Raw genomic sequence first — 16,249 nt, 5'->3', positions numbered from 1 at the left:
GATATATATATATATATATATATATATATATATATATATATATATATATATATATATGTGTGTGTGTGTGTGTGTGTGTGTGTGTGTGTGTGTGTGTGTGTGTGTGTGTGTGTGTGTGTGTGTGTGTGAAAATTCAAGAAAAAAAATCCAGAAAAAATGCACTTCGGCGTGCGGAATCGAACATGGACCTCTACGTCGAGTAAGTGAGGCGTTAACCGCTGAGCCACCCCGGAGAGCGTTCTTCACAGTTCCAACGGCAAGCTATTTGTATCTACCACTTACCGCTGCTATATTTTCGGCATTACCAGAAAGATGGCGCAATGAGCACGCGTCGCCCGCTCTAATCTACGCATATTTTGCCCGGCTTAGACAAGGGGAGCTACGCTCCCTCACGCGCCCTTATTTCGCGGTGGTGCAGAGGGGAGGATCGTATGCCTTGGCTGGCCTCGGGCTTTACGTAGAACGATTCTGCTGTGCTTACCGGGCACACAAACTTCAATCATTGCAGTCTCTGTTCGCGAAAAGCGCGCGCTTTTCAGGCTCAGCGAAGCAACAAATGAGACGCTTATTCGCGTGCTTCCTTACTTGTGAGTATGCTTCGTGCATAATTTGTGCGCGAGAAACGCAGGGTGTGTTTCGATCTGCTTTCTTTTCTGCGCGTGACCTTCCAAATTGTTGCTATCGCGTTCATTGCTTCGCCTTTGCGGCAAAGCTGTGGCTTTCTTTACAGGCGAAAATGCTGTATTCACTGCTAGAACGCAGTCTGGGAACAACGCGTACGACATATCGGGAAAACCGTGGAGCCAGAAGCATGTAGCTCGAAGTGTTCTGTGGCCGACGAAAGTAATGCGAAGAGGCGAACGCAGACGACGCTGCTCAGTCATGTTGCTCCTCCGTCGCTGATTGGCTAAACCACTCTCCGCAAGCGGCAAACGGCACAAAAATGGTTCTCAGACCCATTTTTCGAACGACGAAGAGCGACAGACGTGCGTGAAGCAAGCAGTCTCGCACAGCTGCCTGAGAGCGTCAAAGATCGAGGCATGCTTGCTGCTATAGCGTGAACCGGCCCTCAATCGGTAGTTGTCGTGGCTCGGAAACGCCACTGGGCTATCTGGCGGTCTATTCTTCGATTATTCTCGTACGCTGAAAGCAAGAAAAAGCAGTACTGCTTAATTTGCTGGCCAGTCGCTTTCTTCTAATGCATGAAGAGAAAAAAAATAAATAGCAACGCCAGAGGCGTTGTCAGTTCGTCTTGCTTTGCAAGATCGCGAAAAGCTTGGTTACGCCAACGGCAAGCTCGGTCACCACTTCCATGAAATAGAAACTTGAACTAGGCACAGAGTGGTATAAAGTATCATTGGTTAAAACATTCAGTTACGTGCACTGCGACATGACAAGAGAGTAGGGCTTGGCAGCCACTTTTAGGGGCGAAGCTCCTTAGGGCGTGGGCTGTGCGTCCCCTGTATGTGGCCACCTCTAGTTTAGTTCTTACAGTGTTCACTAGATGGTGGTACCGTCCCCTGTATGTAGCCACCTCTAGTTTAGTTCTTGCAGTGTTCACTAGATGGCGGTACCGTCTCCTGTATGTAGCCACCTCTCGTTTAGTTCTTGTAGTGTTTACTAGATGGTGGTACTTGTAGCTGATGATGAAAAGATGCAAGATGTTATAAACTAGAAAGCGGTACTTATAGTTGATGAAAGACGCGAGATCTTATAAAATAGGAATGATGACACATATGGCGCGTGTCATTGGTTGAAGGCAATCGTTCGATTTAGTGCGGCGACGTACGCTAGGGGGAGCGATGTAATAAAATCGAGTGGGCAAAATGTACAGAGGATTCATGGTTTACCAGGTTTACCTCCGGAGCTTCGCCCACTCATCATCATTCACTTCGTGGATATGGCGGCACTTTTTCAAAATTCCTTGACTAGCACTTCTACACTCTTAAAAAAACTGGACTGACGTTCTCTCCGTTTATGGAGAAACAGCGAAATCCACAATGGGGAAACGTTGCTCCCTTTTGCCACAGAGACACTGTTTCTCTCCATCAGAATCAAGATGGCTGACCCCGGGTTAGCCAAGAAAGTATGCCTAGCGAATACATTGATTCTCGACTAATAAGGAGTACACGGCACTGGCAATTACAAATAACGGTCCCGCCGAGCTTTATGTCGAACGAAATTATTATATAAACAAGCAGACGAAATTGTGGTGATGAAAACATCGCGAAACAGAACGATGGAGCTAGTAGGTTTCGTTTGGCCAGCGAGACGACGTTCACTTTGAAAGACACAGATACCGTGGAGTCCTCACCCAGTGAGTGCATGTTAGGCTTGCTGTATTTATTTCTTCCCGATTCACATAGTTTAGTGACGTTATCCACGCGTTTACGGGGCCACAGGCCACGAAATGTGCCTCCAAACGGTAGACTTGATCGCAGCGAAACTATTGCGCCTCAGAAATGCAGTTTCGATAGATAGAAAGCACGTCCGATCGTCGAAGGCGATCGGACGTGCTTCGCATCGGCTCCGCACGGGATGAAGAAGATCTGCGGTTCTACTTGCCCCATCTTGACCGGAAAGGTGTGTAAAGATTCAGTTTGATCTCCGCTACGATCTGCCGAAAGAATTTTGAAAATCGGTGGACCTTTGGGCATTTTACGCCCACAGCTCCGAAATCCGAGGTGGCGACCACGCTAAGCCTAACGGGCCGGCGTGGTCCGGGAGCGGCCTCGGCCGCATCGGCGACTGTTTCGGACTTCATCCGCGAAGAGATGTCGTCATCGGAGCCTCTACCGGACATGGATACTACTCCAGCGGTGGATTGTGATGGACTTTTAGACCGCGGTTCCGGCCGCACGGTTATAACTATGAGTGGAACGCCGCTCGACGAGGAGTCGTCGTCGGAGAGCCACAACGGTTGGGTCGTCGCCACTCGACGCAGCCGGTCGACTAAGAAGATTTTGCAAGCGCCTTCGCAGCAGGCCAAGCAAACCGGTAAGCGTTCTTCGTCGTCTCAACCTACGAGAGCGCAGTTTGCCCAGAAATTGAACGTCGCCTTTTCGAAAGCGGCTCGCATGCCCAACATGCCTATCGGAGAGCACAAAGTGGTTGTGCGGCCACGTGGCGGCTTGCTGGTAGGGAAGACCGATCCGCTCGAGCTACTTCGGGCTATGGCCGTCGCGGCTAGGATGGAGTCGAACGCCTTCCTTGCGGACATCGTGTGTCCGAACGTAGTGCAAAACATTTTCGTGATCGGCACGGCCAGCGAAGAACGCGCTGGGCGGTACGACCGCGTGCGGGAGATCGCAATAGGCGGACGCAACTTCGAGATCTTTGCGTACCGCGTGGCGCCGGAGAACACGGCCAAAGGAGTGGTTGACTACATCTCGCAGGCACACTCTGCGGAGGTGATCCACAACGCTGTGGTGAACGAACACAACCCAACGGTACTGGCAGCGCAGAGAATAGGAAATTCCAAATCGGTAATCATCCTGTTCGAGGGTAACAAAGTCCCCTCGCACGTTATATTCGGGGGCATGATAGTACGGTGCAGACTGTACAGGCAACATAAAGAAGTGTGTCGCACGTGCGGCAAAGTCGGCCACCGAAAGGATGTCTGCCCTAACCCTAACGCGAAAGTGTGCTTCGCATGTGGAAGATCCAACCCGGGTCCAAACCACGAGAAGGAGTGCAGACCGCGCTGCAAGTTGTGTGGAGGCCCGCACGCTTCGGGCACCGGTAACTGTAAGAATAGGTTCAAGACTCCATTCCTAGTCCGCCAGCGCGAGCAAGAGCGCAAGATGGCGGCCGAAAAGGCGGCAAAATCTGCCGGCCAGGCGATCAAAGTCCGGTTTCCCGAAGAAGAGGAGTTCCCCGAACTCGGCGCACAAACAACACGTCACAAGAGCCGCAGCGCGAGCCGGGGAAAGAGCAAGGAGAGTGGGAAGAGCAGTGAACGGAAGAGAAGTACGTCACGCAGCTCAAGGTCGTGGACGACCGTGGCGACCGCGCGCGGCGGCGACGGTGACGCCCCTGGCGGGAATGTCGGGGGCGCCCCTAACGGCGGCGCGCGGGCGGGTGGTGCGCGCGAAACGAACGGCAGACCGGCCATGCCAGCGGCCAAGCAAGCTTCCCCGCAAGGAGAAAGGATGAAGCAATTGGAGAGCACTATCCAAGTACTTCAGGAAACTATCAAGAAACAGCAGGAGACTATCGACAAGCTCCTGGCTGCACAAGAAAGGCTGAAGGCGACTCCCACGTGGACGCAAGGATCGGCACCAAAGCCGGCCAGCTTCACGGCGCTGGGCGCCAAGCCACCAGTCGAGAAGATCACGCTACCAACGGCAACATCATCGCCACCGGCTCCACCGAAAACGCCGACGCCGCCGCGAACGCCGACGTTCAGTCCAACACCACTCAAGCTTCGGAAGCGGGCCCCGGCTCCCCTCACCGACAGTGAGGACGAAAGATTCCAGCAAGAAGAGGACATCACCGACCCGGCGTCGCCATCCAGCGGCGGGTTTGACTACGAAACGAGAATCAGGCAGATAAACGCGCGCCTAGTGAAACACGACAGGGAGATCGGCTCCCTCACCGCACGGGTGGGCGCCCTGGAGATCAAAGTCGAGAGAGGATTTGCTGAGGTAAAGAAAGAATTCGCCGAGGTGAAGCAATCAATCGAGGACCTGAAGAAATTCATAGTGAGCCAATTCAACATGATTGGTAAAGGAGCCCAAATTCAGGTGGAAACCCTACCCAAACATGGATAGACGGCCCCAAGGAGATCGGATAGTGATGTGGCACTGGAACGCTAACGGCTACCGGTGCCGCAAGGCAGTACTTCAACAGCACCTGCGGTCGCTTGATCAGAAGGAGCTTCCCGACGTGATAGCGATCCAGGAAACACACGCTGAAGACCCCAAGATCACCTCGCTGCCGGGTTACCGAGCGTACGCCCGCCCGCCGAGCGCCCGCACCTGTGGGAAAGGCGCCGCGCAGGGCGTGTGCACGTTTGTGAGGAAAGGTATCACGAGCGTAGGCAAGGACGAAATCCTAAACTACAAAGACTCCGCCATCGAAGCCAACGTGACGGAAATCATCATTGCGGGCAAGAAGGGAAGAGGCAAGAACAAGGCTTCGACCACGGTGTACATAGCAAATGTATATAGCAACCCACAGCACGGAAACCAAAGATTCAAGACCCTGTTGCACAAGATCCGCGACGCCGCCCACGGCTCTGGGGCCGCGGCGGTCGTCTGCGGGGACTTTAACGCACCGCACGAGGAACTAGGGTACACTCGCACAACGGTGAAGGGAAAGAGATTACTGGAAGACGCCGAGGAAGCGAGCTTCGAGCTGCTCACCGACCCGGCACAACCAACGCGAATCGGAACGTCGACAGCCAGAGACACCACGCCCGATCTTTCGTTCGTGCATCTGCCGCGAGGCGGGACTGCGCGATGGAAGAACACGGGCTGGAATCTCGGAAGCGACCACTACATCGTCGAAGTCACGATACCGCTCGCCCACGGTCGTGTGGTCGACGGAACGACCAAACGACGTCAGCTCCTCACCGATTGGCACAAGTTCAGGGAAGCCGATCTGGGCGAGGTGGACGACGTGGAGAGATGGTCGGCGAGCCTTGTCTCCGCCGCCAAGGACGCCACGACCGAAGTCGAGGTACCGGAGGAAGCCGATCGGGTGGACCCGCGCCTCGCCCATCTCGTGGAGGCGAGGAGATCGCTACAACGAAGATGGAAAAGACAAAGGCACAACCGAACGCTGCGCAAACGCGTCGCGGCACTCGGGAAGGAAATCGAGCGCTACAGCCGCCAACTGTGTGCCCAGCAATGGTATGCCATGTGTAGCGAAGCGGATGGCCAACTCCATAGGGGAGGCACGTGGGCCCTCCTGCGCCACCTCATGGACGAGACCAAGAGTAAGGAACATCAACGACACCGCATGTCGCAGATCCTCCACGCCGCGGCCAACCAGCTAGGCGAAGCGGAGATGCACAAGCGGCTAAACGACAAGTACCTCCCGGCCACAAACCACGTGGAGCATCCGGAATACGACGGCGCGCCCAACCCGCTGCTCGACCGCGAGATCGAGGAGTGGGAGGTGCGCCAGGCAACGAACGCCCTGAACTGTCGCTCAGCCGCGGGACCGGACAAAGTGACAAACAAGGCTCTGCGTAACATCAGCGACGCTGCAGTCTCGGCCCTGACGAAGTACTTCAACGCCTGCTGGACGAGCGGAAGCCTTCCCAAGCAGTGGAAGACGGCCAAGACGATACTACTGCCCAAGCCCAACAAGCCGCCGGGAATAGAGGGCCTGCGCCCCATCTCGCTCACGTCCTGCGTGGGCAAGGTGTTGGAGCACGTCCTCAACAACCGGTGGCAGCGGTACTTGGAGGAGAACGGTCACTACAACGACTCCATGCTGGGATTCCGGTCTCGCCTGGGGACGCAAGACGCGATGTTGCTGCTGCAACGCGAGGTACTAGAGCCAGCCGGAGGCGTTCCGCAGAAAGACAACCGGGCCATTCTCGGCCTGGACCTGCAGAGCGCCTTCGATAAGGTGGAGCACTCGGCCATCCTTGCCTGCGTGGCAAAGCTCAACATGGGCAAGCGCACGTACGACTACGTAAGATCCTTCCTCACTCGTCGCACGGCGAGGCTAGAGGTGGGAGGCGAACGACTCGAAGAGAGGGAGCTAGGAAGCGTCGGAACCCCACAAGGGTCCGTGATATCCCCGCTTCTATTCAACATCGTGATGATCGCCGTCGCCAAGAGCCTTGACGCGCTCGGACCGAAGATCCGGTACTGCATCTATGCCGATGACGTCACGATATGGGCGACGGGCGGCAGTGACGGCGACATCGAGGCCGGACTGCAGGCAGCGATCGACGCCGTGGAGACCACGCTGAGAGACACGGGGCTGAAGTGCTCGCCACAGAAGTCCCAGTTATTGGTGCTCCCACCACCGGGAAGATGGAGAAAGCGGGCCGCGGAAGAAGCGGAACGCAACATAGTCGTCCGAGCCAGCGACGGCACGCCGGTCCCGCACGTCCAGAGCCTCCGAGTACTAGGCATGTACGTGGACGCCCACCGCACGAACGGGACGGCAGCCAACCACATAGTAACGAAGATCGGGATAGCGACGAGACTCGTCAAGAGGGTCACGTCGAGGTCCCGAGGAATCCGAGAAGCGAGCCTCCTGCGACTGCTGCAGGCCTTTGCAGTTAGCCACGCAGCATACGCGGGGGCCTTTCACAAGTGGACGGAAGCGGAGAGGAAGCGAATCGACGCGGCCATCCGCAAGGCGTATGCGGGTGCCATGGGCCTGCTCAACGGCACCAAGACGACGGCCTTGCTATCTCTGGGAGCGCACAACACGCTCTCGGAGATCGGCGAGGCCCAACGTACTGCTCAATTGACGCGCCTGGGCCGCACCGCGGTCGGCAGGCGGCTGCTGGAACGAGTGGGCCTGTCCTCCCCCGAGGAACAAGACCACGAAACGTCTCCACTCACGGAGTCAACCATGCGAAGACTGGTGGTGTATCCGCTGCCAAAGAACATGGGTCCCGGCGAAAGCGAGGGACGACGAGCGGCGCGAGCCAGGGCGCTGCTGCTGCAACATCAGAACGACGAGGGCGCCGTCTACGTGGACGTGGCCAAAGTCAAGAACAAGGACGCCTACGTGGCGGCGGCGGTCGCCGCAACGACGGGCAAGATCGTCACGTCATGCAGCGTGCGTACGCGGAGCGCGAGCCAGGCCGAGGAGATGGCGATAGCCTTGGCGGCGCGCTCCCCGGGCGTGCGGACAATACTCAGTGACAGCAAGACGGCCATCCGTAGCTTCTCGCGCGGAGCCGTGTGCGGGGCGGCTGCTAGGGCGTTGGCAAGCGACGAGTCCAAGTCGAGGCTGACGCTAAAATGGTTCCCGGCTCACATGGGTAGGGACCTGATACCAGGATCTCCGAACCGCAACGAGGAGGCGGATGCCGCGGCCCGTGGTCTCGCCACGTGCCGGACCGCGGCCGCGCCCGCCTCCGAAGACACGACGGCGACCAAAGAAGAAGGCGAGGAGCAGCTGCTCGATTACGGCGACATCCTCGCGTGGTACAGGGAGCAACGGCGTGGCTTCCCGCCTCCGCACAGGGATCTTACCCGGTGGGAGGCGGTGAGGTTGCGCCAGCTCCAAACCGAGACTGTGCTGACCCCATCGCTAGCGCGACACGTGTGCCCCGAACTCTACGTGAGTGAAATGTGCAGTGTGTGCGCGAGCGCGAGAGCCACCCTGGCTCACATACTCTGGGGATGTGACGCAGACAGCGCGGACGGTCCGGTGTTACCGCCGCAAGTAGAACAGCGTGTGGGGTCTACGGACCCAGAAGACCAGCGAAGGGCCGTCCGGCAGCTCGAGGTCGCACTGGCGCTGCAAAGGCGAAAGGGGGACACCCTCAGTAACCCGAGCGGCGACGGGGCACGAAGGCCTTGAGGTCTAGGCCCGCGTGACATTAGGACTTCTAGTGTAACGTGAGATAGGGTGAACCCCACGCCCTGCGCGGCCGGAGGGAATCCCGCATGCTGGAACCCAATAAAGTTTATTCTCTCTCTCTCTCTCGATAGATAGATGTTCAACGTTATATAAGCATACCTGGAGGTTTGACAGCGTCACATCCATGAAGTATGCGGTAGATGTCGCCATGTTGAGAGACTGAACATTACTAAAAAAAGTTGCCTGCGGCAACGTAAGTTGACATACCCGCATGGATTCCGAGTGGATAGTTGGCGTACGTGTCAGCCCATTTGTTGATTACTCACTGACACCGGTCGCCTAATATATCCTGGTGCAATGCACATGGCTTCACATGCACATAAGGACACATTGTATACATGCATACATAAGAGTGAGCACAATGAACAAGAGTACAATTCACCACAGCTGCCAACACTTAAACGTGTGTACTCGCACCCCACTACAAAAGCGCACAATCTTATATACTAATGGATGTCGACTGACCATAGTGGCAGAAGTGACAAGAAAGCTTTGGTCAATTTTTTTTTACATTTCGTGCCCATACCACAACAAGCACACAGATTATTATATTGTATCTTATTGTTAGACAATCGGAAGTTTATTAACAGTTGCACAACGATAAACAAATTAATTACTACAGCTTATCAGGTTTCCGCGAAAATGATGACCCCAAGCCATGCATAAAATGCTAACGGCATTCCGAAGACTGCGTCATCTCTTGACCACTGCCACAGATATTTTTTTTCTTGAAGCCTCCGAAAAGGCAAAAGCTTGCCGAGTGCTTGGCATTTCGTAAGTCACGTCTTTTCTTATTCTTCCACTTGTCACTCGGAGAGGTCGCCGCATGCAGGCTAGACTTGGTCTCCGTCATGGTAGGTGTTCTGTGGTCGCCTTGACTTCGTTTACTTGTGTCGTGTTAACGCTTGCTTATCATCTTTTTACGTGCTTACCACAAGTGTGACCGTTCGCCACGAATGCAGTAGAGCGCTGTGCTTTCAATGCCAATGTTTTTGATGCGATAACGACCGTCTCAGTGGTGTATACTTACATTACAACGCGGGTCGTGCGAGAGAAATGAGAGATGACTTCGCACCCAATGGTGTTCTTTTGTGAGTGATGGCAGTGGCTGTTGGCATCGCGGCAGCTCGATTACTTGAGTGGAAGAACTAGCGCTACAGTGCGCAAATTTACTATAACACAATAGCACGTTGTGCGTACATACTTCTCTGCTTCAGAAGCGTCTCGCGATTCACTTCGCGCATCAACTTGCGGTCATCGTGCAGCAATTGTGTTGTTAGCGCTGTGGCTGTAGTGGTTGCTATTACGCTGGATTTAGAAGAATCTTTTCACTAAGCTGAGGGACAGTGTTACTATTTACCTGCTTTGCACAGCTGTTACTAGAAGTGCGATTTGCGTTGAGTTTCTCACGACAAAGGAGAATCATGGAGGAGAAAGGCATACTGCACGCGTGTATAATTCCGTCCTAACTCTCAGTGCTGGCAGGGGCAATTCAAAATGTATGTGATTGAGAATTGGGTTTACCTGACAGAATTCATTGGTTTACGTTACAGAAAAGAGTAGTTATGATGATTTTTAAACCGTTTCTGATGACTGTAACCCAGTCTGGCAAATAGACGCTCGATGAAACTTTGCTTGCAGCCTTTTTTCCTGTGTGATTTCACCTGCCGTGGTAGCATAGCCTCATTTGCTGTCATGTGACTATGCTGGAGAGTGCAGGTTTCACTCCGGACCACGGCGAATGTATTTGAATGGGGAAAATGCAAAGAACAGCAATGTGCCACTTCTGTTCACTTCTGGAAACTGTTTGGAGTCACGGCAAAAATCTTCACTGGGTCGAAATTCGTCCACAGACCCGCACGACAGCGTGCCTGGTAATCATATGGTGGTATCAGCACGTATAACTTCCGCAATTGTATTTGATCGTGCTTTCACGCATGGACTGTGCAGCGGTATCATGTTTCCTAGAACGTTCAAAAATTAACTGTGATGATTTTTTATGCGCCTCGTTAATTTGATGAGTTCTATCGGTGCCTTGCGAAACTAGAGATACGTATGCTTAGCAAGTATGTCGACACCAAAAAATCTATTATTTGTGTACAGTCTATGGTGATCGATAAAGCAAGACTGTTTAGGCAACCAGAGCTCCTTGTATTTGTGACAAATTGGCAGTGAAAAACAACACGAGACACACACGAAAGTGTGGGGAGCATCGTGCGAGTGCCTGGTAATAAAAAAGAAGGCTTTTGCTCAACACCAATAAAACAAAAGAATAATCATCACCCTTGCATTGCTTGCATCAATATTAGGTAGAAATAACCACTCGCGACTGGCCGCAGCCGGCTAGGCTGAGCGCGCGCATGTGCGCGTGCAAGACCCCCCTGGTTGAGAAGAAACTTGAACACTGAAGGAGAAACATTGCTCCTTTGGTCTTTTTCACGAGAGGGTGTGACAGGTAAGACGCCCTAAAGAGAGAAAGTCGCTGCGCCGAAGGAGAAACTGGAGCCCATTTCTCTATTCTCGCTCTTTTTTAAAGACAATAGTCTTTCTTGGGGACCTTTGACGCAAAAATTTTGGTCTGTCTGTCTACCCTTAACGGCATCCTAAAAGGCACCAGACAATACCCAAAATGGACAACATTATCCGCAGCACCCACCAATATTGCTCAATATTCGGCAGTGGCACATGATTGTGCCACTGCCGAATATTGGCAGTGATTGTGCCAATATTCGGCAGTGCTGCCGAATATTGGCACAATCAATATTCGGCAGCAGCACCCACCAATATTGCTCAAATTAAAAGCAGTGGCACAATTAATAAATTTTTAGACAATTATCACTAACATATTTCTACAGAACAGTATGAAGGAATAAGGAATGGACAAATTTATTCTATCCCTTTAACGCAACATTATTGAACAAAATACTACGCAAACAGCATCCCGTGAAGCAGTATCCAAAGAGTGACAAATCGGACGAATGTATGATCTTTACAATTTGAAGCTCGGTATCTTTGGACAGCTGTCTACATGTCCACAGCTTCTCTACGCGAGCAAACTAAATTTTTTCGAAAATTCGCGTATTTAATAAGATCTAGTGACCGTAACTCTTTCACGAAATATAATCAATCAATTAATCTTTATTTATTGGCGTCATAAATGTAATACATTGCAAGTGGATATGAAAAGAGAGGCCCGACAGTAACAAACCAGAGGCGGGTACACCTGTGTTATTACGAAGAAGAAACTAAACTACGAACAACGAAAGAGCAACTTCTGTTTAAGTGCTACAAGTAAAAAGAGCATTTTGAAGTTATCATACAAGCATTTTAAATGTTTACAAACATAGCAAGGTATAACAAATAAACAAAATGAAGCAATTAGACAATTAATAAACATATTTTACAAGTTTGGTCTTAAAACTGGAATGTGCATTATGTATTTCATATCATGTGAGAAAGAATTATATAATGAACTAATGAAGAAACAATGATCATTTTTTCATAATTAGTGTGAACTTTAGGTAATAACAGGCTATTTGCGATTGCGAATCTAGTTTTATTTGGATCATTCAACAAGACAGTAGGAAATATATCGATAGTGGGGGTGCGGTGGAAAACCTTGAAGAACAAAACGCACTTTATAAACGTATATTTGGGAGACGGGTAATACGTCAAGCTGGAAAAAATGGGATGTGATGGAGTCTCACGTGAAGCGAAAGTCACGAGTCACATTGCTTGTTTTTGCAATACCTTTTACGGCCAAATGGGCACTGAATATGAATAACCCCATGATATAAGGTAATAACTGAGATGACTGTGTACATTAGAATGCCTTCAAAGTGTTGACGTTAAAACACATCCGTGACTTGACCAATGCCCTGATACCGTATAAAACCTTCTCACCAAGAAAATTGCTATTTTGTAGAAATTTCACAAGTGTGTGCATTATAAGTTTGAAAGATGACGTATGCTCACATAAAGGAATACATACTCAGTTTACAAAAAAGGGAGGAATTCATGCTAGCTTTTTTATTTCGTAAATGAAAAAGCAAAAAAAAAGGTTTTGGGGTGAATAATCAATAATTCATTATAGTTGCGCCAATCAACAAATGAATTAAGGTCAGCTTGAAGTGAGAACACGAGATTCGCAGAACCCAAGCGATGAGAAAAGAGAGTCGTGTCAACAGCGCAAAGGAACCAAGAAGAATAATTAAGGCAAGTTGGTAAATTATTGGTGTTTATTAAAAATAGTAACAGACCGAATATCGAACCTTGCGGAACACCTCTGGTAATCGGGTTAGGACTGGATATATAAAGTTATTGACCAAGACCACCTGAAACCTCCCAAGAAGAAAGATCTGTAATAGCGTTAATGCGGGACCAGTTATCTCATAGTGGCCGGAAAACGATTTGTTCACCGAAGGGTCTGGTAGATAGTGTAACAATGACGAAGTGATCACTTCAAACGGCTCTTTCATGAGTAAGCGGTCGCAATGTCCGGCACCAATTGTTGGTGATTCTTCCATTCAACAGCAAAAAAAGTGATATCACCGCACCAAATGTCATTTTTGAAGCCGGACTGCTCGGTTTATCCGGTGCCTTCAATAACAAACAGCGCAATGCAGAAAGACGGGCGCATCCACACCAGGCAGGCTTTCATTGAGGTGCCATAGAAGATTACGCGCGAGCGTAGTCTCGACAAGTGGACTTCAGGGACACCTCAAGTATGTTCATCCACAAGGCGCTCAAGGTCACACAACTGAGGAGGTCTTGGCCCCCGTTGGTATTGCTTGCTCTATGCCAGTCTGCCGCTGGGGAAGACCACACATACGACAAACACAAACACGATCATATGGGGCGAGTTTGTCCCCCGTGTTGTCAGGTCTTTGTGTGTTTAAACTAGCGACAAACTGTCATTCAGTAAGCTGAACGTCAGTTTTTCTAAGAACTCTATTTTAAAGAAAGTTAATATTTCCGAGTGGGCCTAGCAAGGTGAAGACCTTTTGTTGGGAGACTAATTGGCGTGATACTATAGTGAATATTTCTTTTTCTTTGCGCTAAAAATATTTATTTCGCGCTAAAATGTATTCAATAGCCAATGACTCGCGTCAATTGTGGAGCAGATAAAGTTTTTTTTTTCATTCCCTCCCTACATTGCTTTTACCAAGGTGGTTAAGCGAAGCCATTAGTAGCAAAGTCTTTTAGCTCCGTGACGCCACATACAAAAATCTTACATGCTCGCTAGAAAGGCGACAGAAGCTATATCAGTTGTCCAAGTGTGCGTAGAGCTTGCAAGAACATGCAGTGACTGCTTCACTAAGAAAAAAAACATACCACAACCATTAGCAATTCAACGTTCCAGAAATACTGAGGATCAAGCGTCCTTGTATGTGGAAGCAGGCCCGCAGCCAGGAATATATTTCCCTGGAGGGAGGCAACGAGAGGCACTTTCGCAACGTCTTCACTGTATCAGAAGAACACTTATTTTCATTGTTTACGTAAACACCCCACTCCGAATTTCGGAAGCTCGTGGGTAGGTGGCTAGGCATTCCCAACCTCGGGCTACGGGCCAAGCAAACTTTAGCATACGCAGAAATGTAAGCATTACTGCGATGCAGCCAAGTGCACCCGTTCTTTCTAGATAGAACAGGAGAAAAAACTTCCTTATCGCTGCTAGAAGCTTTGAGAAAAAACAGCGAACACGTATTCATATGCAGTATTGTCATGCTCCCCCATGAAGTCTTTGAGACAGTTTCCCGAAAACTAGTAGGATGTGTCTTTGAAGCGCTCTGACGGACAAACGCGCTAAACAATTGGTCGAATTCTAAGGAGACATCTTTTTTTAAAGCAGCAGATTTAGTGTGGTGCACTCAGTTGCCGCTTGTGTTTTCTATCGGCGTCTCAGATGAATCCGAGATCCAAGACAACAAAGTTTCATGAGTAGCACTCATAAAAAGTTCTATTAAGTTTTAATCGTGTCCAGCAGTAATTGTGAGAAAGAAATCTTTTGAATAAAACCACAGACATGAACAGTAAATTCTTACAAGAGTACTTAACCGATTATTCTAATGTGACTATTTCGCAGAAAAAAACCTTGCAAATCAAACTGCAGGGGCGGCCTCTAAAAGAATGTCTCAGACCCAGGTTCGTAGCCAGGGAAATAACGGAGTGGCCTCACTCCCCCCCCCCCCCGAATTTCAATCAAATAGGGTGTTTTACCGAGGAAAAATAATAGCGATAACAGTTTTTCAAGACCTTCAACAAGTAGGCTCCGCCGCCCCGAAAAAAGTTCCAGCCTACGGGTCTGCTCAAGCCCAGCACATTTTTAAACCGTTAATCGACGGAAAAATTAGCGCAAGCAGCCACCTTCACTTGCAAGGAAAAAAGTGCTGTATGAATTTGCGTCAGGTCATTTTGTCATTTATTGTCTTACTCTTTTCGCTTTGTTCTGAACAAAGAAGTTTCATCACTCACAACCTCATATTGCCGTAAAAGAAGAGAAAAATAATTCAAAAGTATCGACTCCGCTGCAAAGACTCACCGCCTCCGTTCTTGTAGCATAAGTAGGGAAACCTCCAGACGTTTCCGAGACCGATGGCATAGCCGACACAGGACATGAGAAAGTCAAGTTTCCCGGTCCACTGTCCCCTGTCGGGCATGTGTGGGGCTTCCCTGGCCACACCTTCATCGTCACTTCCGCCTTTCAGGTTGTTGAGCTCGCAGGGTATTTGCTTTGTATCCGTCATGTCCGGTATGCAGGGGAGGCGCACTTTCGAACGAATTTCCCTTGGTCACTTCCTCCGGAAACAGAATAAAGGACGCAGGCACATGCAAACACACACAACACACCCCCTGCGCGAGAAAAGAGGCGGCTTGTCGCAACAGTTTTCGTGATGCCGTCTACTGCGAGCCGCCACCAAGCAGACGACCGCCGACAGTGCGCGCTTCCACAATTGGCCTGATTAAGAACACGTGACAAGGTGGTCATGGGGAGTGCGCATGCGCAGTAAGCCAGAGCCACGTGAGCGCGTCCATTCTGGGCGCTCCCGCTGCGTTTTGTTTAACCTTGGCGCTGGCTTTCGTTTTGTTTCTTTTCGTTCGCGTCTAGAATGGCGCTTCGCAGCATCTCACCCCGTTCGCGACATCCGCACGATTGCGTGGGCGCTCGCCGCCGCCGCGTGCGAGAATCTCAGGAGAGTCGCGCGCGGCGGTATGCTCAGGCTTTTTCGTTACCACACGATAAGATTGGCGCATGAAAGCAGTTGCGCTGTTCTCTAAACACTGTTCCTTCGTTTTGTACCGTAAGACCGCCTCAAATGTGCGTTGTATATTTTTCACTCTAAATACTCTACCAGCTTATGTTGTTTTTGCAGCGGATGCTTCGCACTCAGAGGAAAGATCTGCCATAGGTATATTTTGCCCTGAACACGACTGGTCTTTTTTGTTACAACTGTTCGATTTTATTCCACTTTTTCTAGCTCCACTCATGGCAATAATATTAGATTCATGCATGCATCTCACTTACAGTAATTTCAATTATCCCAGACGCATCTGGTGAATTGCTGTTCTGCTCATGTTATCTAAACCTTTTCCAGCTTCAAAACAGACAAACAAAAACTTCTGTATTTGCGTAATGAATTCAAGCAAAATGACATTAGTATAAGCGAGAACTTCACAGTCGCTA

The 16,249-nt window shown here is 50.5% G+C and overlaps 1 protein-coding gene across 2 annotated transcripts in view; it reads right to left on the bottom strand.

Annotated features, from left to right (window-relative positions):
• The window catches only part of Gat (sodium- and chloride-dependent GABA transporter), an 879,924-nt gene extending 864,421 nt beyond the window's left edge, over nt 1-15,503 (bottom strand). For both annotated transcript variants that reach the window (XM_037414907.2, XM_075882687.1), the window contains exon 1: nt 15,107-15,503. In XM_037414907.2, the coding sequence (XP_037270804.1) occupies nt 15,107-15,311 (205 nt within the window). In that variant the 5' untranslated portion in view covers nt 15,312-15,503. The remainder of the gene's footprint in view (nt 1-15,106) is intronic.
• Nucleotides 15,504-16,249: the final 746 nt, after the last annotated feature.

This window comes from Rhipicephalus microplus, unplaced genomic scaffold, assembly GCF_043290135.1.
Source record: "Rhipicephalus microplus isolate Deutch F79 unplaced genomic scaffold, USDA_Rmic scaffold_13, whole genome shotgun sequence".
Lineage (NCBI taxonomy): Eukaryota > Metazoa > Arthropoda > Arachnida > Ixodida > Ixodidae > Rhipicephalus > Rhipicephalus microplus.
Note: the sequence above shows the minus strand (reverse complement) of the source record. Positions and strands in the feature narration are given on the sequence as shown.